General features: G+C 39.6%; 1 protein-coding gene and 1 long non-coding RNA gene across 4 annotated transcripts in view; one reads left to right on the top strand and one right to left on the bottom strand.

Annotated features, from left to right (window-relative positions):
- The window catches only part of RET (ret proto-oncogene), a 78441-nt gene that overhangs the window by 35224 nt on the left and 19993 nt on the right, over window positions 1-23224 (top strand). For all 3 annotated transcript variants that reach the window (XM_072340138.1, XM_072340137.1, XM_072340139.1), the window contains exons 3-10: window positions 9138-9389; window positions 10862-11155; window positions 11628-11869; window positions 12996-13197; window positions 13580-13779; window positions 19098-19356; window positions 20316-20441; window positions 20842-20952. In XM_072340138.1, the coding sequence (XP_072196239.1) occupies window positions 9138-9389; window positions 10862-11155; window positions 11628-11869; window positions 12996-13197; window positions 13580-13779; window positions 19098-19356; window positions 20316-20441; window positions 20842-20952 (1686 nt within the window). The remainder of the gene's footprint in view (window positions 1-9137; window positions 9390-10861; window positions 11156-11627; window positions 11870-12995; window positions 13198-13579; window positions 13780-19097; window positions 19357-20315; window positions 20442-20841; window positions 20953-23224) is intronic.
- Window positions 16933-23224, bottom strand: part of LOC140253983 (uncharacterized) — a 33202-nt gene continuing 26910 nt past the window's right edge. The window contains exon 3 of the long non-coding RNA XR_011904041.1: window positions 16933-18369. This is a non-coding gene — a long non-coding RNA (uncharacterized lncRNA). The remainder of the gene's footprint in view (window positions 18370-23224) is intronic.

Genomic DNA, 23224 nt, shown 5'->3' with positions numbered 1-23224 from the left:
ATACATGTTTTTATGAAGCTATTTTATAAGCAGGTACGTAACGCACTTAGAAAAATTAGCAGTCAAGTGCGGATGTGTTGTAACATCATTTCAGATCTTCTCCTGTCCTTTAATTTCAAGCATATGCGTGTATAGCTTCAAAGAAAGTACTATAAATTGAAAATGAATAGTACCAAATAGGCAACATCTTACCTCCCACGTTTTGTTTTCTAGAACACCTAAAACATGGTAATATAAGTCAAAACGGTCTCTTAATTCATGGCAAAACTTCAGATAAATAAATAAATAAGGGTAACAATCAGGACGATATTTCACTTCCCGGACTGAAGAATTGAATCGCAGGCTCATAGCTCCCTTGAGTGCTTGGGAAGAGAATAGCAGCTCTTAATAATAGAGCACTTTCCTGTGAGAGAGGCACGTTTCTGTCATTAGCGTTTTCCTGGCAAATTTTCAACCGCCAGCAGCAAAAGTTTTCATTGATTGCCTCCTTCTCTAAGGAGGTAATGATACTACTGTCACTTTCTTTCATGAACTGCATGAGTTGGAGAAAATTAAGGAAGATACTGTTATAAGATATGGGTAAAACACAATTCAGGCTGAGCTACTTCCGCTGTCACTGCAAAAGGAGTAGCAGAAGAGTTTTTAAACATCTGAGCTAAATATAGAAAATAGATTTTGCCGAGCAAGTAGTGGAGAATGCAAAGTAAAAACCGATCAAGTCATGGTCAAGTCATCTGCCTTTCAGAAAATCAGAAGGGGACACACACACCTGTTCTCTGAAATTCAGACCCCTTTCACCATGGCTAAGGTGGAGAAGCCTCTGATCCCCTTTGGAAGAATTAGACCTTGTGTATTTATTCAAAGGTCATACCCATAACATTTGGTCAACAGTTACCATTTTGTTAATTACCACTCCGGAGTGACAATGAGTAGATAAAGCTATCTGTGAGAAACCTTGTGCGTACTTGATTTGCCCTACGAAGATAATAAGGAACAGGAAATAGATGGAGGTGTTTGTGGTTATTAGCATCCAGATTGCACTGAAATGTCAGAAAATGATCCCTGATGCCTTGGCTCCATCTATTTATAATTGACTGGAAGGCTCACATTCGTTTTGATGATGCAAAATCGAGTGCAGCTGGAGAAAAGGAAATGGGGAAACTTGAGATAAAGTGGTAATGCAGCTTAGGAGTTTGTGCATGTAGAAATCCTTGTCATAAATCAACAGCTGGTTTTTTTTTTTTTTTTTTTTGTTCGTTCATTTTTGTGACTTGGGATTGTGAGAACTTAGGACTTTTGTCTTAAGGAAGGAGCACAGTGATCTAAATCGTCATCTTAATGCAGGAAATGCATTGCGATACTGATGCTGTTCTGACTAGGATAATTCATTTAAGCTTCTTTCTTCTTACCTTTAAGGATCTTCTCATCTCATCAAGTATGCTGAGCAATTTCTGTGGATAAGATTGTTGTGTGGCTTATTTTGTTTTATTTTATTTTATTTTTTGCAGGTTTTAAATGCATTTTATTCTCAGCACCTTGTTCCATAATGTTGACCCTTTGTATGAGCTCAGCATTTCTGGAGTAAATATATGAGAAAGCTAATTGAAATATAACAAGAGTTTAGAGCACTTGTATGTCACTACATTATTAATTGAGGATTTTATGGATTGAGATTTACAACTTGTGTACCAGCTTTAGCACAGAGCAGCAATACGTGCTGGTCTTCTCTAGCTTCTCATGCATCACAACCTCTGCACACATGCCATATACAAATGCATTTTGGAACTCACATACAGAGTGCACATGGAAGGTGAATAGGAAATGGGTTGCTGTTTTGACAGTTGAAAATAAAACAGCAGACCGAGTCCACCCTTTTATCTTGGCATCTCTTGTCATGCGGTGTGGAATAATTCCACTTGCAAGGAACATGAGCACTGTGAGCAAACATGGAATATGTTGAGATGTCAGCGTCTGTTGAAACCAGAGAAAGCAGAAGAAAAATCAAAGCTAAAAAAGATGGTGGACCGGTGCTTATAGTCTGTCTGCAGTGGAGATGATAGTGCTGTAAAAATATCATTGTCACACTTAGATAATCAGTTTTGCCTTTCTTCTTGATAACCACGGCTCCTTTCTATACACCTATGAAGTACAGAACTGAAATGACCATACATGTTTTAGAATGAAGAACTTGTGATTACTTCTCCATTCTCTTATTTGTAGGTATTCAGTAGAGCTTGCTTGGCCCCTAGCCCTGCTTCCTGCTTTGGAGAGAATATGTTATGAACTGTTGCAGTGCATAGTGCATTGTACAAGGTGTTTCCAGGGATAAGGAGGTACTTAAAACAATCTCAGTAGAGAAATATACTAATATTTAGGATCTTATTTTCATCTCGATACATGCGTATCTATGCACATGTGCTTCATGGGTATTTAAGATTTTTACCTGTCACCTGCTGTAAGCAAACTCAAAGCCTCAAATTTTGCAGCATTTGACGTGGGAAATCTTTGAGATATTTTTTTCAATGTTCTTCAATTCGGGATTAGTTGCTAAAATGAAATACAGATCACTGGGTATTCACTTATATGTAAACAACGCATATTGGGCCCATATGGAAGTGAAACACAGTGGTATAGAAATGAAACATCATCATCTTTTTTATTTAACTGCCTCATAAACACCTGAAATTTGACCTTAATGGAAATAAATTCTATCACCCATTTATTAATGTAGCGTGCTGCCAGTCAGTTTTTCCATCTTACGTTTCCGCTCTGTACATGTATTGAGTCAAATTATATCCAGTTACTCTCAGGCAATTAAGCCACGCCTCAAAAAGAATTATTATTTAGTCAAATAAACAATAAGAAATATTGAAATCAGGACTTAAAGAATTTGCATAAACCCCTGCAGTTTCTCAGAGAAGCTTTCTGTGCTCATTAGTTTCTATGAAGAATGGCGTATGTTTCGGTGACACTGGTGTTCAGATCAGTGAGCCATCAAGGTCTTGTCTTGATGAAAAGGAACAAAACTATAAGGAAGTGAGAGAAAGAAAGCCTTCTAGCCCTTTTGGTGTTTGTGGAAGTTCAAAGTTTGTGTCTAGAATTTACCTGGAAGTACAGGCTCTCAGGAATAAAATGTAGGCTCCTGTTTGACCTCAGCCTGAAGGTAGACATTAAGAAACTTGTAGAGCATTTCTGGTTATTGTCCCGTTTCCTGGAAGATGCCTGTTGGCCAATCGTGACTTGAGGCCAAAATTGAAACTTTGACTATTCTCACAAATCCAATTGAAATACTTGATTTTTTTTTTTACATTTAGGGAACTGTCTTTGGACTCGAGCTTTTAAGATTTATGTTCAAAATGCCTGACGCCTTAAGAAAACATTATTTTAATCTAATATATCTCTTGGCTCTGGCAGATCCGTCTTAATAATGTCTTGTGGAATTCTTGTTTTTGAGATTGGTGTGTGAATACAGGTGGTCAACTGGGCTTTTCTATCGCATATTTGTATCTACATAATTTGTATGTTTCCAATCAAAATCCAGGCTTGTTTTCATGGAAACGTGTTGAGGAAAATCACAAGAGAGGCAATTAACTTAAAGCAGGCCAGTTTATCAGGTCTGGAGTTTTTCTAGCCATTGTTTCTGCTTGCCATCAGTTTGCAAGGACCTGTTCCCTCTGGAAGTATCATATTCTATAAAACACGTGTATTCCTCTGGTGCTGCTTCTATTGAAATTCATTGTGTCATCCTCCAGCAATGGTGCTACAAGTAAATGCACACATCAGGTAAAACAGCAATTACCAGGCTCCATAAAACTTGAGTATACTTCCAGAATACTGGGTGTGCAGCTCTGCAGTGATCAGTCCACTCTAACCTAGGATCCAGAGGAGCAGCTTTACAAAACAGGAATTCATTACATTTTTGGTTTTAAAACAGTTTGCAGTTTCACATCACATCTGTTACAGTTCCTGTAATTATCCGCTTAAAATAACATACCTAAAAATAAGTAACATCGTGCTGCTGATCTACAGTAATGGCTTGCTATGGTTAATTTGGTGTTTGTCAGCTCTTCTGTTGTGGTTCTGGTGTCTCTCAGACGTGCTGTCATTTATACCCAGGGCAGTGATGCTGCTGCCCAAGCTCAGTGCAGTGAGGGTAGAATTTAACTGGGCTTTGCATAAAACCAGGTGAGTCTTGTGATAATTTGTGCCTGGAGAGTTGGCAGCAGGGCAGGAGGCTCACTCTGTGCCTGGACGCCAATGCATGCAGAGGGGACTGCAGCAGCCTGGTTTTCCACCACAGGTGCTGTGTCCCTCCTGGCTTTGGGGACAACCAGCAGGCAGTGATAAGTACAGCAGGCTCTTCCCCACAGTCTTCAGTTTCTGGCACTGAGACTTATCCCAGCTAAGAAAGCAGGCTGTTAGCTCACACTCCAGCATAAGCTGCAGATGTTAGCTGGCCTCCCCAGCAGCTCCTTGTTGGCTGCTCCTTTTCAGAGGTGTTCAAACTGCTATGCAGGCTGCTTTGCTTTGTGTTATGTTTTGCCTTGGTGAATATTAGTTCTTTGAGCAGTTATCTCTGGAGATGTGCAGCTCACTCTGTTGGAAATAGTCCTTCTCCTGTGATTACCTTTTAAACGAATCCCAGTGCAATGATGGATAGTGCAGAACCAAAAGAAAGGTTGGAGTGATTTCCCTGCGTGAGGTGGAGATCGTTCCCTATGTCAAACCATCTCTGACTGAAGAGCCACTCATCTAAATGCTGGCAGAAGCACATCTATTCTTGTGGGATGGAGCAGCCTGTGTTAAGTGGCAGACATAGTCTTGAATACCTTGAAGGGTATTCAGCCCCCAGCATTGTTTGGTTCATGCTACCCTTCCATTAAGTGTCGGTGTTTTTTCTAAATGACTGACTTTTGGGTTAATAAGGGTGAGTTTACTGCTTAGTTCTGTAGGGGCTAGAAGGACATTAAGTAGATGAATCCTTTAATTTGAAATACACAAGTGCATCGCTGCTCTTGTTCTCTGATGAATCAAACGTTGGGTATATTAATACTAGTAATGGAACATAATGGCTACTCATCAGAAGTAAAGATAATTATTTCAGGAACACAAAACTAACCTTGCCAGATAATTGCTTGTTGAAATCTGATGCTGTGCAACAAATGGAGGATTATTAGCAGTATTAGCAGCTGAGTCCCGTGTTCGTCTGTTATGTCATTATTTCCTATATATATCTCCTATATATATATACATATATATATAGGTGTCTGTTATACGTTGAATGAAAAACAACCATCATTCCATTTCCAGTTGACTGATTTTTTCCTTATATTTTTCTTTTTCTTCAAACTAATGTTAGTGTTTTCGGTGCTTGCTAATCCAGCAGACATGATGAGATAGTGGGGGTTCTCACGCAGTGCAGCTTATAATAGGTAGGGTGAAAGGAGTGCAGAATGTAGCGGTCAGATTAGAGAGCATTTTTTCTGATGACGTGACAAGTTAAACCCAGAGCAACTTTAAAGAGAGATGCTACATTTCAGACATTTGATGAAGTTTTTAAATCAAGATCAGGACTCTGGATCAGTTGCATGGTGTAACTTAAACCAAATAGTGCCATTTATGTTCTGAAGCTTCACTATGATTTGTGTAAAACACCTGCTTGTTTAGCCAAACCCTGTGCCTCAAATTCAGTGGCAAGCCTTGAAGTTGAGCAGTGTGCTGCTTTAACTTGTCCTGTGGCTTTAGCCATGAGGTTGGAGCATCAGCATCCCTTTGGTTAGGATGCTGTGGGCTGCTTGTTGCCTCCTGGCCCTGAGCAGCGGCCATGCTGTGTGGGCTGAGTCTCTGCGGGTGATCCATGTGGACTTGGGGTGCTTTTGCAGTTGTCTAAGCATATTCTTTCCCAGAGCAATGCTTGTGCCTAGGATCATTCACTAGAGCTCATGCTATTCAAAGTCTTACCCAGAAAGCTGCAGATGTCCTGGGAGACAGATTTTCATGCTGAACGTCTCCAGTTTAGTAATAAAAAAGTTTAATGCCACTTAACCTGGTGACTGAAAGGTTGAATTACGTTTTTCTGCCTCATAGTTGATAATAAGAAGGCAGGTAACATTGCTATACTCAGCACACATAGTTTCCATTAAGAGTAGTCCACCTATGCTACTCAAGTATTCAGTGGCAAACATGAAAAATAAAAAACATGCAAACTTTCTACAACAGGTTTTGTTCAAAAAATCAGTTTGCTTCCGAAAATATATCATTCACCTGATAATTCACATTTGGAAACAACAACAACAACAAAAGCCACTTGACAAACTGCTTTCTTTCAAAAGCATCAGGCTTCGAAGTCTGTAATCTCATTTCTCCACACTCATTTTTATCTGCTTTCTCTCCTTGAACTGGAAAAACGCTGTCCTAACTGTATCTACTTTCTGTAGGAGCTATTAGTCAGTAGCATTACATCCGCCTCAACGTGATCGCTTTTCCAATCTGTATGTTACTGATACGCTATTATCATGTTATATTGCTCATCCATCAGAGTTTGCAGTGTTTGCTGATTGCAGAGTCGAGGCGAGATGAAGCATTGTCTTTGATATAATAATAATAAAAAACTTCAGAGATGCCAAAATATTCCAGTAATTCCCTCTCTCTCTGTCTCTTCATCTCTCCTGTACACAGTAATGTACTCAAGTGTGCTACAGGGCAAAAGCTTCTGATGGTGGATTTCAAGGTTATGATGTGAAATGTTTCTCTGCTTTTAACTCCTAAGCAAAAGCACTTGAACCAGCAGTTCTGACTGTAACCGTCTCAGCTCCCCCTTATTTAAGTGGGACATTCAATAAAAGCTCCATCTGGTTTCCATAGGAATCTTGCACAAATTCTTGGAAATCGATTTTTGTCAGGACATAAGGCACTTTGACCAGGATTAGAGTCTCTTCCTCCTGCAGTGTACCTGCCAGATGGCAAGTTTATTTATTGAATCTGGTTTTAACTTACTGGGGCTTAAAGGAATGAACACAATTCTGAGAAGTGAGTGCTGCGTTTCTACTTCAAAAGTCTCCTTCAAAATCACACTCCAAAGATTGACATGCAGAGTGTGGTTTCTACTGGGGCAATCTGTTGCATACCTCTCATCTCTTCCAGTGCTTGAAATGGGATTAAAGAGTGGCATGAAGCACTTAACAAAATCCCAGCGTTTTCAACATCAGCAGCATGGGATGAGTCCTGTTACAATAACACGGCTAAGTCAAATTTATCTTTCTGTTTTTTTTTTAAAAACCATCTAAATTTCTACATTGCTCTAAAGAGTTTAGATTTGAGGTACTTGTTTTCTGACTGAAACATGAAAATAATTAATATCCACTTAAGCCACAGGATGTGTCTTCTTCATCCTTCCTCACATTAGAGCTGTTCACCCCGGTCTTAAGTAAGTATTCCTCCATCCTGTTGCTAATGTTGTGTAAGCCTCACTTGCACACATCAGTGAGTTCAATCTATCTATTTATTTATTTCTTCATTAATTGTCATTGAGCACTGAATATCTGGTGTTGAATTTCTTGCAAGGAAGTTTTTACACACCTAGAATTGCAATCTCATAGAAAATACCCGAAGGGAATCTATTCATTTGTGTTGGGGCTGGGCCTTCTCTTTGGATATCACCTTATACCTTTCATTAACGGACCTGTTAGGTGTCCTGGTGTTGTGGATCCCCATCTTTTCCTGCACTTCCAAAAAGAGGCAGGCAGCAGGGCTGGAAAAAGATCGGAAATGCATTAAGAATGCTCAGGTAATGGGGTCAGAGTGAGAAGTAATTGTTTTCTTCTTGATAAGGCGCTCTAGGAGCTACTGGTTAAATTGCTTTTCTAAAACTGCAAGAAGGGATTTTGTTGGCTTGCTTTTGAATTAATTACTCTGGAGCAAAGTCGCCTACTGCATCACTTTGCTACTTTATTCACATACTGCAAAGCATTTGTAGAACAAGTAATGGGGTCCTGTAAATCACATGGATGTAATTGCATCCAGGGATACTAATGATGCCATGAAGCATTGGAAGGTAGAGTGGTTTCTGTGGTGTTTCTGAAGGAAATGAGAGGTCTCTCATTTAGAGTTTGTTTGTCATTCTCTCCATTCAGTAAAATAGCGTGTGAGTCTAATAGTAATATAAAATAAATGATACATCCTGGTGGTATTTGGGAGATGTTTTCGCTTTATATCCATACTGTTACTGCTGTGCTACCATCATTTCCATTTCTGTCTGGCTTGCTTTTAGCTAAATAGTCCCTTGTTTGTCCCACGTGGAAGTTATTTTCATTCGTTCAGCAGATATATGAGCCTTTTACATGTCTTACTCCTTATCAAATCAGCTTATATGATAAAAAACTCTGCAGAATGTTCTGCAAGTGTTCTGTTGTGTGGGAGCAACCACGGGCAGTCAGTGCAGATGGAGGACATGTGTGACAGCTCCAGTACTTCAGTGCACACCAGTATCACTGTTGACATATGTTACAGGTGGGATATCTTTGCAGTTCATTCTAACATCAGTTTGCCTGTGCACCCGAACAAGATATTAGTCTTTTTCAGCCAGCTGCAGTGGATAGAGATCTTGGCCTGTCTCTTTGTGATTCTGTAAGTCCCACCCAAACCTTACTTATCTTCAAATGAAAGACTTTATTTTTAAATTTAAAGGCGTAATTCTGTTTAATGACCATATTGTAATCCAGGACTCTATCAGGCTACTCAGTATTTCTGACAACTCAGTCTGTCTGTTTACACCGGCAGAAGACCTGTGAGGTGAAGGTATGGACTTAAGTAAAACCTGGCAAGCAGATGTTTTTTAAGTGTTCAGCTTGAACTGGGCTATGCTTATAGCAGTGCAGTTTCACTTTCAAGAAGTAGATGACTGTGCAACTTCAGCATGAACGATGAGCCAGGTCTTTGATGGTTATGTCCCTGGCTTGAGTGCAGCAAAACTGATTTATGCTAGATTAGGATCTGCATTGTTCTCATCACTTTTAGTGCTTCCTTAATCCTCACAAAATGGAGCCTTCAATTCTTTGCAAGAGTGTGTCTTAAGAAAATGCCAATGCAAAAATCTCTTAACTGGGATGAACTCTTCTGCTATGTGCCTTCCTTTGCAGCTTCCTTTGGTCTGTACTTCCCCAGAAAGGAGTACTCAGAGAACGTCTACATTGACCAACCAGCAGGTACGCCGCTCCTGCGCATCCATGCCTTGAGAGATTCCCATGGGGAAACAGCCCACTTTCATCTGTGCCAGAATCTCATCATTTCTCGAGCGAGATCCCACGAAAATCACTGGTTTCAAATCAGAGAAAAAATGGGACTTCTCTACCTCAGCAGGAGTCTAGATAGAGAAGACTTTAACATGCTGTGTAAGTATAAGAAGACTAACTTTTCCAGTGCAGATTTCTGTTGTTTACGCATCTTCAGATCATGAGATTTTTCCTTCAATAATAAACACCGAATTCAGAAAAAAATACCCCAACACCTATTTTAAAATGCACGCTGAAGCAAATGTTAATCTGAGATAGATCTGGTTACTCTCACTACAATACTGAGCTTTTTTGTTTATTCACCTACTGATGCAAATTGAGCCAATTCCGCTGTGTCAGTGTTGGGTGCTTTAGTGACTGCACAAATGCAGTTAGATGACCACAGACTCACATAAACAGCCCTCAAACTTTTGCAGCGTGGACTCATGGATTTACAAATAACACCAGTGGTTCTTGGAAGAGGTGGCTGTGTACCTCTCTGTCCCTCTGGAGATATAGCCTTGTTAAGGGAGCTTACTGTTCAGCTACAGAAATGGGTTATCTCAGGCTTTTCCTCTTCTTTTGTGCTCTGTCCGTAAACTGGTCTTGGTGATTTTGATCCATGAGGAAATGATCTTTTGATGATGGAGAAGGAAATGGATGAGATGCTAATGGCATACTGCTGTGATCAGTTGCAGAAATTCTGCTGTTGGGCAGCCTGTACTAAGTGATGAGTTGAAGGGCCATAAATCAACACTACTCTTTGACTGAGGTGCCTTGATGTTTTAAATGGTCAGCTTCAAGGCACTTACTGTTTCATTCGTTTAGTGCTTAGTATCTCATCCTTTTCCTATGTATTTTGGATACTCTTAAATATCAGATATCCGTTTGTAACTGGGCAAGGGTAGAACAGCTATCCACAGCTTGAAAGTCTTAGGGCTTCTTGTTTTGTTCATATCACAGTGACCTATAGAGCCTTTCCAAGTGAATTAGATCTGCTGCAGAGATGTTATCATTCTGTCTGTAGTCAAATGCTGCTAATCAAAATAATTGAGTCTTGAGGGTATTAGTAGATGCCACAAGTTGATTTACATGTCTGTGTTTATCCTTTGGCCGGCTCTTTATATTTCAGAATGATGAAGCAGATTGCACTCTAAACAATGTAGCCCATACCTTCGACTGGTATAAACTGTCACAACGCTGTGATTTTAATGACAAAAGTTTTGGGTCTGTTTGTTACCATTTTGCACTCTTTTCCCCCACTGCAACCCTACTATGCTCTAGTCCCTTAAAACAACAACAACAACAAACAGTCAAAAAGCTGATTATCAGCAGTGACTTGTTGTATGCTAGTGTCTTACATGCAAATCATTGGCATCATTTAGTGAGGTTCTATAACTTAAAACTTGTGGGATGACACCTATCAGTTTTTAGCTTTCTGATTGTCCAACCATCAAGTGATATATTCAAGAATTGTTGTTATGTAGCAGAACTACACAGTTGTTTGTGAAATAATGGACCAGAGCACAAAAAGTGTTTAAGAAATGGATTGTCTTCCATAAAACATTTTGTCTCTTGTGTTCTTTCTGAAGCTGTAGGGAACTGGATGCCATTATCAAAGGTGATGCTGTATGTCTTCCTCTCATCTCACCCTTTCCAAGAGAAGGAATGCGACTCTGCTATTCGTACCACGGTTGTCCTCTCCTTGATCAATGCTACTGCCCCGGCTTGCAATTCACTGACAGCAAGGCAGCTTTGCTTCACAGAAATGGATCTCTCCTTTCACATCAAGGAGAATAAGCCCCCTGGTACATTTCATCAGCTCCAGTTACCCTCAGCTCATCATCTGTGTCAGAATCTCAGCATTACCTACAAACTGTTGGCAGGTAAAACTGGAACTGAATCATATGGGACCCAGAAATAGATGCAAACAGCTGCACTGCTAAGATCTCTCTAGTAGTAGATCCTCTAGATTGATTCTTTAAAGGAAGTTCCCTTTCAGATGTGATCTGAGCCTGAATATTTTGCCTTTGAATTATGCAGAAAGGATGGGTAGGACTGTCTCCTTCCTAAGGGAAAGATGGGTTTTAGAAGTCTGTACCTGGCAAGAGAAGACTGGGGATATTCTGAGCTTTAAAATGTGTTTCATCTGGACTGCAGGAACTTCCACGTTTTCTGTCTATCTTAATACACCTCCACAACTTTTTTTGTTCCTATTTCACTTTCTAGTCTGCCTTTTGTTTTGCGTTCATGATGTGTAAATGGATTTATTGCAAAATAATATTAAAGAAGAAAACTATCAGGATTCTGTAATGGGAAGCAATTTGTCCCTATCTACTTTATTACCATGTTTTCCAGCTGAAGGCCTGCCTTTTCGGTACAATGAGAACACCACTGGTGTGAGTGTAACACAGCGCCTGGATCGAGAGGAGAGAGAGAGGTACGAGCTGATCGCCAAATGCACTGTGAGAGACGGCTTCAGGGAGATGGAGGTTGAGGTGCCCTTCCTCGTCAATGTGTTAGATGAAGATGACTCTCCTCCCTTCCTTCCCAACGGCACTGACACTGCAGATGCTGTGGTGGAGTTCAACAGAAAAGAGGTAATGTTCTCCTTTTTGGTCCCTGAAATTAGGAGCGCAGTGGTTGTAGATCACTAACATTGAGGATCTTGCTTTAATACCCTCCTCCTATTTGTCCTTAACTGTGCCAAGGTGATCATTCATGAGGTCTGAACCCCCAAGTGTCTTTCTTCGTGCCTCTTGTACATGTACACCCATTGCTTCAGTAGAGAAGTGTACAAGTGGGCTCTTTGGCTCTTCCTACGTAATTTGGCAGTGGTATACATAAGATGCAACTTTATGGGCCTAAATGATGCATATTTTATGAGAGGATATCTATTCCATAACAGCAGCTTTGTTTTGCAGCCACATTTTCATTCAGAGTCTGTTTTGCTCATAGTTGTGTCTGAAAAGAATGATTTTAGGAGTTTGCTGCCACCTCCAGACCAGAACAAGCACTTACAAGCTGCCCATGAATGTACCATGTTTGGTCATAAAGCAATTCCTGTTTACTTTGGAGAACTTTAGAATTTGAGAGTTTCACTTTTCTCTAGATGAGAAACCTTTGCTTTACCTGATACTCCCTCCCTAGTTGTAATGATTGAAGCTAAATCTGGTTAAAAATAAGATTATCAAGGTGTCATTTACAGTTATTTGTTTGTTGATGGTTAGTTGTTTTTTTTTTTCCTTGCTAACAGGAAGGTTGCCATTATTTGCATCATTAAATATTTGTTTGGAAAGGTGCTTCATTAGTTAATAAAAATGGATTGAGTACTCCTAGTTGCACGATCTGGGAACAGTGCATTTTGAAGCTTGCATGTGGCTCCTCACTAATTCACCTCAGTGCCAGTCTTTGAACTGGATTAAGTGGAGATAGCTGTATCAAGAAAACACTGAGACCAAATAAGGTGTCCCTCCTTGAGCTCTGGAAGTGGCCATGAATACTAACCTGCTATAATAAAATGTTCCTTTGTATTTCCTGGAAGAAAAACAACAAAATAAGTTAGAAATAGGGTTATCCTGAAGCATAAAATGGATTTGGATGTAAGAGGGAACCTGAGTGAAAGTTGTAAGGTTTCATATGACCAGTATTTTAATCTTGAAAATGTATGTCAAAGGAAGAATACTTCAGGGTCATTCAGCAATGTCATTTCTGATTTCCTTCCAGGGAACTGTCCTTGCAACGCTAACTGTGTACGATGCAGACACCACACCGATTTATCCCCTTGAAAGCAGCAGAAAGAAATACACAGGAACAATAGTTACTGACGATCCGTGGATAAATGAAACATTTCGTGTGGAGCACATTTTTGATGAAATCCACTTCAGCCCAAATGGCAGCCAAGTGAGGGGAACTCAACATGAATACAGTAAGGTCTCTTTCTTCGAATAAAAAAGTTACTTGACAACTGCTGAGGGATTTTAAGTTAAGCAAAACACTGAGCTTTAAACCTGTGCTGAAAAAATGATGCATCTCTTTAAAAGAGAAAATAAGGGATGAAGTTCATAGTACAGAAGAGCAAGAGTTTGCTTCTCAGCATGGTCTTTAGTCAGGAAGATCACCCCATCAACCCTCTTCAAACCTCTTGAGTAGCACAGAGCATAAATCCATACGAGCATATTTCCACCTGCTTTTGTTTACTGTTAGCAATAGCTTTGATATTTTTATTTGGGAGGAGGGAACTGCAGTATCAAAAAAAACACATTCTGAGATAATGTGGGTCCGTAACAGACTAATCTTTTCTTTTGCAGAACTGGTACTGAATAAAAGTATTTCAGTCACAGAGCATCGCTCCTTCCAGTTGGATGTTTTGGTGAACGACACAGAATTTAATGGCCCAGAAAAATCAGTGATGCTTCATTTCAATGTCTCCATCCTCCCTGTCAGCATTCAGTTTCCAAACACAACTTACCGCTTCACAGTAAACCGAAATGCTCAACGTTTTGCACAAGTAAGATCTGAGTTAATTATACCTTCACTCTGTTAGAAACCGAGCCAGTATATAGAGCACAGCAGTGAAATGTAGGTAATCTAACTTCTGTTCCTTGATACTGACTCCAATTAGTATGCACTTGAAGTTTAGCAATCTGTGTTACAAGGTACACTCTGAAATTGCATGCAAGATATGAAATATTGCAGAACTGCTTCTTGTTTCTTCCTCAGTGATTTGGCTGTACTGCCATAATCGTTGCTGTTTCACTCCTAATTGTTTATTTTCAGCCATTACAATCTCATTTCTATCCACTCCTGGGGAACACTTGAGCTTATTTCCACATCTTTTTTTTTTCTTTTCCTTACACAAAGTTTCAGGAATTCTTCAGAGTTGGCATGTTCTCCCAGTGGCGTGTGGTTAAAGCATTGACTGTAGCTATTACAAGTAGAATCAGTGAAAAACTTGACACCAATATGATTGTGCTGGATATTGCCATGGTGGATATCGGGTAGACTAGACAATGACTCCTTCATGGCATAATAGCAGAATAGAAGCTACCTGTGGATACGTTAACAGGCAGAAACAGAAGTATGTATTACATTCAGAGGAACTTGCATGCACTGCTGGCATACATAGAATTAACAAGAAAAATATCAACAGCAAAGAAGTGTTCACCTTACCTATTGGAGTCCCAGCTCTACATTTTCCAGTACGTTAATATCTTTTCGCTCGATAATGGCTAGTTAGTAATTAATGTGTTTCCTAATTTAACCCTCAATTGAGTTTAATCACCACCATTGCTATTAATATTGCCTTCCAGAAACACCTTCTAACAGGTTGACATTAATCATGAGAAAATTGCAATGTAATTGCTGTAGAACGTGTACATTAATAAGGAAGCAGTTCAATACAGGTAGTGTTATGAAAGTGATTATTAAAAACATCAATGACGGGCCATCTGGGGGGAGCTGCTGAGAAGTACCTCTCATAACTAAATAAAGCTGTAATGCGACTAGTGTATTTGCACAGAGAGAAGGACTGAGACTAAAATGTCATCTTCCCAAGTGCAGAGAAAACAAGTTCTATAGAAGTCTTCAAAGGAAGAATTCAGTTTTACTCATCTTTAAGACTCTGGTTGTAAAAACAAAGGAAAGCTGGGTATAATTCATATTTACGTATTTAATATGGTGGAACTCACTATGATCTGATAGCTCTTCAGAGAACAGAACAGGCCTTAAACAACCAATAAAGATGCTGCTGCTTAGTCATGGGCATTCTACCGCTAGACTGCGCAGCAGAGCCTGAATATAGAAAAGATTCCAAGTGGGATAACACAGTGGGCTTCTTAGGAAAATGACCGCTATAAGGTATTTTGTGATTCCTTGTTACTGCAGCTTTTAAAATCTGTGGTCTGTTAGAAACTTGAGAGCATATTTGGTACTTTTTGAACTGTCACAGTACTTCTACTGTGAAATTTGGGGTATTTTTGGTAGCACTAGATTGTGAAGGGTTTGTTCTCAGTAGTGTAGAAAAGTCCTGCCTGGTAATGGCATGAACTCAGTGGTTTTTATCCTAGAAGTAACGATGAGGTGCTTGAGGTAGATCATAGTCTAGCCCTTGGCATCTAAAAGTGCTAGGACATATTTACGTGTATGTTTCAATATGACTGTAATTGTAAAAAGTGGGGAAACCTATTAGAATTGCAGTAGTCTATAAAAATGAATTGATTTTTTTGTGTTCGTGTACAATCAGACATTACGCACATACAAGTTTACAATATTATTAAGGATTACAGAATTAATTCTCTGCTATCTAAACTAAATTTGGTTAAACTATCTCTGCATGCTCTGGATTGTCTGATGTATGCGTTTCAAATATGAAAGTATATGGTTTATTAGTTCCAGCACAGCATAACTGAAACAAGTTAGCATCTGAAAGCTGTCATTTTTGGTGCTTTGTCAGTACAGTGATACATTTGCAATAGAATGTTCATGTTTCTGGGAACAGTAGCACATTACTGTAATGGCGCAGTTTCACTGGGTGGCAGTAGTAGCAGGGAAAAATCGTTTCTCACATGGACTCCCAAGTCTGTGAGAAGAGATCTCTTTTTGTGTTGCCTAAATGTAATTAATAAAGAGGTTTTGTTCTGATTCTAGACCGTCAAAATTCCAAACTCATCATCCTGGCTCTGGAGATGATTTTTTTTTTTTTGATCAGTTAAATTATATTCCACATATTTCTGAGGCTTTGAATTTGAACTTCCAGTGTGGTCAAGTTTGGAGCACAAGTCAACATAAGCAGTTTAGTCCCCGGCACTTCATATTATTAAAGTTGTCTGCATAATTAGCCGTGATGTGCCAGAGCAGTGAGGAAAAGTACTGAGCCAAATCAATATGAAGGCTGAACTGTCTCTTGCCCTAAGGAAAACACAAGAGCGTGAAGAAATGATTAACTGCTGGGCTGATGCCATTTGTCTATTTGAGCAGCTAAATGAATTGAATAACAGAAGCATGGCCTGATGGTACCGTCTTGCCCAGTGGCATTTAACTTATCAAAGAACTTAAAGCCCTATTGACATTTACCGAGATAAATGATGAATAATATAGGGTGAGATTTTTAAAAGAGCTTATATGTCCAAATGTCCCTGGAATTCAGTGAAGAGGAACATTATCATTATCCCGACTTTATTAAACTCTGGAGCTCAAAAGATGCATTTTTCTATTCCTATTTCTGCTAATGATATTTCTGCATTAACTGTTGGATGTCTCACAAAATGCATCTTTGTAGATACCTCGGCTGTATTTTAATGTTAACCCTGATCATCAGGCTATTTTCTACTCTCCTCACAAAAAAGATGAGCTGTCTGTGTCTACTTTCTTTCCATGGGGCTAAGCCCTGCTGTATTTGAGATCCATGCCATGTCCAGAACCTTCAGGGCAGAGCAAGGTTATAAGCTTGAGCTTTCCCTAATGGAATCAGGCAAGAAGGGAAAGCCCAAATTTACCATAGAAAATTGTTGTCTGGGGTGTTTTTTGCTTCTCCTGAAGTGTTAGGAAACGAAACTGGTCCATGCTCTACAGTAAGGACCTTCTGATCTTTAGGACCCCCATCTTTATGTGACCTCTGATCCAAAGAGAGTGCCTGTACAAAGAAATGATGACTCAGTAGAGAGTGAGGAAAGACAGTTTTAATGTGGTCAATATAAGGGCCAATATCGTGGTACATCACCGTATTCTCCTACCGCATCATGAAAGCATCACAGCAGCAGTTGCAATACACATTGCCAATTGCAGAGTAACATCAGAGCTAAGATGATGTGGTCCTGGATGGGACCTGTCTAGACTTTGTGTCTAGACAGATTTTATGGAGTTTCAGTCTTGTCTTTTTCTTTCTGCCAGTCCCAGCATGATGTAGGGAGGAGACGGGATGGAAGTGAACTACCAGAAACAGCCCAGCTTCTGATTCCTTTAATAGTCTTTGAATGCTACCATTACTGCCACTAAAAAGAAACAACAGAACAGAACTCAACGCATGGTGCCAAGTTACCAGTCAGTAGTATGAGCGGGAGCGTGAGATTAAGTAGGATTGTCCTGTGACGGTATATGCTTCTAGGATTTCATGAGCTTCCTCTCTGAATAGTCCAGTTCCATAGGAAGATGTATTTGCACAGCAAAGAAGTAGTTTTTTTACGTTCTTTAATAATTATACTAAAACCAAGATGCAGACGTAAGCTTTTTTTACCAGAAGTAGTGGTACTTAAAAATGTATCTTAACCAAAGCCTTTGAAAAGAATTCATCACAAAGCCCTCCTAAATAATACCCCACCCTTCACATTGTGGTTTTTCCTGCAAGGAAAGCCAATTTATCCGGATCTGATCCGAATCCCACTTCAGTAAATGGAAAAACCAAAGTGAACTTTGGATCAGTTCCTGCAGGAGCTGGACCGGAGACAGGGCTTTACATTCCAGTGCTTCTTAGATGAATTGTTTGGGACTGAAGACTGCTTTAGCATACATATTCTGGCAGGCAGAAAGTCAAATATGGCAAATCCACATATTTTCATCTTTAGATGAGCATGTTTAAAAAAATTCAAATGGGAAACAATGAGGTTCTTATTCCTTTTAAGGCTTTCATAAAACTCTGTTGGCCAGAAACTTTTGACTGTAGTATTACAAAACCTACATATGAGCAATTTCTATTTCTGTCTTCTTTGAGAAGACTCTCAGCTTTGTTCGTACTGAAATGTTTGCTTTCTCAAGGAAATGTGAGCTTTTCTCACAGATCAGACTGGGGCAGAGCAGGGACTGAACCCCCCTGACCTTGCTAAATCACAGGGTTATGCTATCAGTGAACATTGCCTAACATCAGCAGCAGGCACCACATACCATTGAGTCTCTTGGCCAAGGCTTTTGTTGTTTCCACTGCTAAACCAAAGACAGCGGGTTATCCTTTACCCCTCTTTCTTAGTGAGAATGAATCGCTTCTGAAGGACTTGAGTATATCACATTTGAAGGATTAGCTTTGTAGATGAGGTGTTCAGTGCTGTTTCATGTTGCATTCTCTTGGAGACGCTTGCTGCTCATGGCTTGGACAGGTGTACATCTTGGCCTGAATCAGGAATAGTACGGTTAACAGAACTAGTGAAGTGATTATCCTTTTGTCTACAGCATTGATGAGACTGCACCTCAAGTTCTGTGCTCAGCTTTGGGCCCCTCACTACAAGCTGTTGCTCAAACAAGTGTAGGGATGAGCAGTGAAGCTGGTGAAGTGTTCTAGGAGACAAGACTTAAAGGGAGTGACTGAGGGAAGTGGGGCTGTTTAGTCTGGAGGAAGCTAAGGAGAGATGTCATGGCTCCTTAGAAATGCCTGAAGGATTGCAGAGAGGAAATTGCCAGTCTTTTTTCTCAGGTGTTAAACTATTGGATGCAAGGAATTAGTCTCGGGTCACACCAGATGAGGTTTAGATTAGCCATCAAAAAGAAGAGAGGGTGATTAAATGTTGGAACAGGCTGCCCAGGAAGTCCCCATCCCTAGAGGTATTAGGAGATGCATGGAGGCAGCACTAAGAAACATGTTTTACTGTGAGGATTCAGTATGTCAGGTTTGTTGTTGGACTTGATGAACTTGACAGTCTTTTCTCCAACCTAGATGATTCTGTGATTCAGGTACTGCATTGATGTTAAAATATCAAAATGTATAAAAACGAGTTAAATGCTGAACTGTGCATGGGGAATATTCTTCATTTTCTTTAAGGTATTTTTGTAAAGCACAGAATGTTTTCGATGTTCGGTTTTGTTTCTGTTGTCTATGACTACTTTGTTGGTGTTTGAGCCTAGATAGGAAAAATCTGCATTGAAAACTGTATGAAATTCCGTGGTGTGAACATCACCTACAAGTTGCTGTCCCCCAACGTAAGCTGCTATGCTGTTGGCATACTTCAAGGCCGAGAAGACAGATATGGAAGCCTTTATGTGAATGATTCCTCTGTGCTACTTCGACCCGAATGCAAAGAAATACAATATACTGTTCAAGCTACAGACAAGCAGAGCAGGAAACATACCAAAACCCTTCTCACTGTTGTGTTGGAAGGAACTCGTAAGTACCTGAGCTACAAGATGCAGATAGCAAAATTTGTTTTTATTTGGTTGCTCTGAATCAGACCCAGCTGCAACAGATATTTGTCTCGAGCACTAATGCACGTAAAGTAGTGCATCATATGTGATTCCTAATGTTCATCATTGTATGAATGCACGATTCTCTGGCCTAACTGGATTTATTTGTCTCTCTTAGACCCGAATTTGTCTCTCTCCCTACTTTGCCCTCCCATTTTGATTTATATATTTTTTAATTTTGCTTGACATTCATGTAGCAATTTCACTGACTTAATTTTAATGAAAAGGTCGTTAAGGTGAAGTGTGTTAGAAACATCCTGTATCAGCCACAGCAGAAGATGGTTACACTGAAAATGCAATAATTTCTCATCAATCTGTCATTCACTTTGTGCAGAAACTTAAAGATCTGCCTGATACTTTCTGCATTTTCCTTGCTTTGTTGCATAACTCCTATAGCAAGAGTGAATGGGTTGAGGGAAAAGGAAAAAAAGGCCTGTGGAGACCTTTATGTGAGAACCTTGTGTTGACTGAAGTCACACATTCTAAAGTGTTGCTCTCGGACTCCTGCTTATTATTCCCTTATTATTTAAAACATTTTCACGTAGATGAATGTTTATTATGAAGCTTTAAGTACTTACAGTCCCCATTTTTCAGTAACCGAAGTGCATATTTCTACAGTCCTGGGCACTGACATTGTGCCATTAAACAAAGATGACCATGCTGTCGTGATCTTACTGTTTAATTTCATAGAAGAGTAATACCTGGATTTTTAAACTTAAACTAATTGATACTTAGGTCAGTGTTGACTATCTCCTCTCTTTCCTCATCGTTCCTTTCTTCCTATCTGCCCCGAAGAAAGGAATTTCCCATATGATTTGATCTAACTTGCTTGTGTATTCGTTTCCCTTGTACTGATTTGACAGCAAGCACTCTTCCCAACAGTTTTTAAAAAGGAAGAGGACTGCCCCGACTCCTGTGCTATGAGTAAACACCTTGCTGAATGTGAAGAGTGTGGTGGCCTGGGAGTGCTAACAGGAAGATGCCAGTGGAGACAGGGGAGTGGAAAAGGTATGTGTCTATTGCATGAAGTCATGTTCTTCAGCTGTAACTGTGCTTTTGACTCCCATGGGTATAAACAGATTTATTCTAGATGAACAACGTGGCATAGGGAACTACCTAGAAGCTGTGGTAAAAATAAACAAAACAAAACAAACAAAAAAGCCCCAAAACATAAAACATAACAGTCAAATGGAACATTCATTCCTTGTAGGAAGGAAAATAATGTTAGGTTGGAATGGTCCTTCTTGCTCTTCTTCCTAGTGATACATGATACACATAACACAAGGTGCTAGACTACTGATTTGTATCAGTGCGACTGGAATGGACAATATAAAGCTCTGCAACCATCAGTTGAATTTGGAAGATGTGTTTGTGGTGTTTACGCAGTTGTCTGCTTTTCTGTTAATAGGAATCACCACCAACTATTCCACATGCACCCCAAGTATCAAGACCTGTCCAGATGGCACCTGTGATATTGTGGAGAGCAAAGATCCAGCTATTTGCCCCCAGGACTGCACAAGTATGGAGATGTTTTAGGATTGTTTTTTCTGTGTCACAATCCACTGTTCATTAGGTTGTACTTTCTTAACATCAGATACTTTTGCAAGTTGCACGTATTTATCTCTACGTTATATCTGTATATGAATAATGCTAGTGTTAAGTTTATGGGGTCTCGATATTTTTGAAGCCAGTGAGCTAACACCTATTGACTGTCAGAACAAGGTAAGATTTCTTCAGTAATTCTCATCACTCTGCTCCCCCTCTTAATTTGCATGTAGTGTTCTTCGATGGAGGTATTTACTTAAACAAATACTGATATTATGCGAGTTAACGCCATATTTCCAAATGTTAGCACACAGAAATAAAAGATCCTGCCTATTCTCACCACTATTTAAATAAGCAAAGAGAAATTCCAATTTAAAACCAAATGTGCTTAAGAAGGGTCACTATCAGAAATGCGCCTGGCCTTGTTTGACTAGTAGCTATCAAAATGACCCTATTCCCTCCCTATTTGAAGATACAGGCAGACGTTCACATGAACAGCATTTGGGAAGGAAGGACTGAAATGTGTATGTTTTTTCTTCAATGCATTTGTCTGCATTTCACTTGCTCTCATGGCTGCCCCTACCTTCACTTAAACAAGTCACCCTGAAGATGTGAAGGCTAGCAAAACAATGGAGTGTACTTGCAGTTTCAGTCTGTTATGAGATGATTGTTTTTGATTGGATCTTTTTATACAGCATCTGGTATCCAACTGATGCATAAAGACATAGCTATCTTGGCTATGGCATTGGTTCTTGGCTGTGGCATTGTATGCTCCAAACTGATATTTCAAAAAGGAGCTTTTGAAGAACTGCTACTTTATCATAGTCCAGAACATAAGTTACTCCATGAAAATAAATTAATAATCAGGCATCTTTGTCTTTCTCACATGAAAAAAAGGTGATTGTGTGTTTTATATTACTTTTATTGCATTATTACATTTGGATGCATAAAACCCAGCCTTTAAAGTGGCAGAAAAGGTTGAAGTGAAAGCAAGTAATTTCTCTAATCATCGGAAAAGAATTGTTTTTTGGTAATAACTGGAATCAGTTGCCATTCCAAAAGTGGAGATCTATGTGCAAGGGTCACGGTGCTAAGACCATATAATATGTAATATTTCTAGCATCAGACACTTTGCTTGACAGAAGCCTGAAAGAAGTACTGGCTTATTAGATAACAGAAGCAGGCGAGTAAGGGAAGCTTTCAAGATGCTGCGCATGCTTTTTTAATGTCTGAATTGGAAAATTTTATATGGGATTTGGTACAATTCAGAACCTGGGATGGTGCCCAAAACCAATATACTTACAGAGAGAGAAATGAGAGTGTTTTGGGAGCTCAGAGGTACAGGAATACCATTATATCAGCTTTTACTGGCAGAGAAGATTTCTTTGGAAATGGCAATTAATAAATAGAAAAGCCCCAAATGCGTTAAGATCAAGGATATTCTTTAAGTACATGCAGTTGCTAGAATACTTGTTTTTATAATTCATCTGACATTATAATGGCTGTGTGCTTGTATCCCAACATGGCTTTTTCACGCACACTAACACTATGAATATTGCATTCAGGGGCACTCAGCTGAAACATCCGAACTGTGCCCATCCAAGAGAGGCAACCTAACTGCTTTCTAAACAAGGCACTTCCTTCTTGTATCTGTTTCAGGGCCGGCTGCATGAAACAACTTTTATCTTTGTAGGTTTCTCTGAACTTTGGCCTTTTGACAATGGAAGAAAATAAAGTCTTTAGGCTTCTACCTTCCTTTGTTTTCAGCAGCAGTTTGTTCCTGCCTTTGGTTGTGTCTGACGACTAGTATTCCGATTCATTGAATTTCTGGAGTTTCTACATGGCTTGGGATGGAATTGCTGTTTTTTCTTTTTCCACACGGTCATGAAGTAGGGAAAGTTCTTTCCCACCACAGGGCAGTGGAAACAGCTGATGCTTTAAAACAGGAGTAAGCAAAACACTACACAGTTCAAAATAACACCGATAATTCTTGGAATTTCCCTACCAGCAGTGAATTGGTGAAAAACACGTTTATGGCTCACTGGAATACATGTAGGAAGCTCCATGTTTTTACTGTGGGTTTATACTAGATGCGTATTCACTCTTTCCCTGCTGCACAAAACTAATTTGTCTTCAAATCTCTTTGCTCAAGAACAGTTTGGATAGAACCTACTCATCTGCTTCCCCCTTTTTCCAGGTCCTCTGATTTTTCTGTGGCTAATGGGAACTTTGTTTCATCGTCTCAT

Source organism: Excalfactoria chinensis, chromosome 6 (genome assembly GCF_039878825.1).
Source record: "Excalfactoria chinensis isolate bCotChi1 chromosome 6, bCotChi1.hap2, whole genome shotgun sequence".
Lineage (NCBI taxonomy): Eukaryota > Metazoa > Chordata > Aves > Galliformes > Phasianidae > Excalfactoria > Excalfactoria chinensis.
The sequence above is the reverse complement of the archived record's forward strand: the minus strand, read 5'-3'. Positions and strand labels throughout refer to the sequence as shown.